This window comes from Alligator sinensis, unplaced genomic scaffold (assembly GCF_000455745.1).
Source record: "Alligator sinensis unplaced genomic scaffold, ASM45574v1 scaffold1205_1, whole genome shotgun sequence".
In the NCBI taxonomy this organism is placed as follows: domain Eukaryota; kingdom Metazoa; phylum Chordata; order Crocodylia; family Alligatoridae; genus Alligator; species Alligator sinensis.
In genome coordinates, this window is record NW_005842834.1 from 663,915 (window position 1) to 664,982 (window position 1,068).

General features: G+C 58.1%; 1 protein-coding gene and 1 pseudogene across 1 annotated transcript in view; both read left to right on the forward strand.

The window, feature by feature from the left end:
• The window catches only part of LOC102384383, a 4,083-nt pseudogene extending 3,781 nt beyond the window's left edge, over window positions 1-302 (forward strand).
• The window catches only part of LOC106721792 (protocadherin beta-16-like), a 22,821-nt gene extending 22,103 nt beyond the window's left edge, over window positions 1-718 (forward strand). The window contains exon 2 of the mRNA XM_014525581.2: window positions 415-718. Coding sequence (XP_014381067.2) covers window positions 415-718 — 304 coding nt within the window. The remainder of the gene's footprint in view (window positions 1-414) is intronic.
• Window positions 719-1,068: the final 350 nt, after the last annotated feature.

A 1,068-nucleotide genomic window follows, 5' to 3' on the forward strand; every position in this document is an offset into this window, starting at 1 on the left:
GGTGGACGCGGCCGCGGGGCAGAACGCCTGGCTGTCCTACCAGCTGCTCCGCGCCACGGAGCCGGGGCTCTTCGCCGTGGCGCTGCACAGCGGCGAAGTGAGGACGAGCCGGCCGCTGACGGAGCGCGACACGGTGAAGCACAGGCTTATTGTGCTCGTCAGGGACAGCGGGGAGTCGCCCCTGTCCTCCTCCGCCACCCTCAACATCCTGCTCGTGGACGGCTTTTCCGACGCCTACCTGCAGTCCGCTGATGCCGCCGCCGCCGCCGCCGCCGCCGAAGGGGCCGACACAGGCGCTTTAACCATGTACCTAACCGTCTCCCTGTGCCTCGTGTCCTTCCTCTTCCTGCTGTCCGTCGTGACATTTGTCCTGCTCAAGGTGTGCCGGAGGAGAGGGGGCGGGGAGCAGTACACCAGTGCTCCCGGCACGTTGTATGGCGACGGCAACTTGCCGAGAGACTGGGTGGATGTGTCGGGGACCGGCACCCTGTCCAGGAGTTACCGATACGAAGTGTGCTTGAGCACGGGGTCGGGGAGCAGCGAATTCCGGTTCCTGAGGCCCCTCGTGCCCTGCCCTCCGCAGCAGGGGGGCTGCGTCGTGACGGGCTCCGGGAAGGAACGGGATCTTCTCACCGACTCTCATGCGCCCACCGACTTGGAAGGCGCCGACCAGGTAAGGGTTGGGTGGGCTCTTCCGCCCTTCATTCTCTATGAATAGGTCCTCATCTGTTTCGACTGGCGAATCTTCGTGTGTTATCGTTTTTCCAAGTCTACTTTGTTTCCTTTATGGTGCAGTAGGTACTGATTCTTTCAAACGGGACTGTATTGATTGCATTAACTATGTGCAACCAAGAGATGAGAAACGTAACGGAGAGCATTAATTTCTCATATAAGCACATGAGAGATGATAGGAGCAATATCCAGAGTCAGTGATTATTTAATAAGTTGTAGAATTCCTTCACGACAGCAGTCATTTGCCAAGTGTGTGCTTTAGGAGGAGTGTATAATAATAGAGATTTTTTTGGGGGGGGGGGGGGGGGGGGGTTTAAGCCCCTGATGTATTTTTAC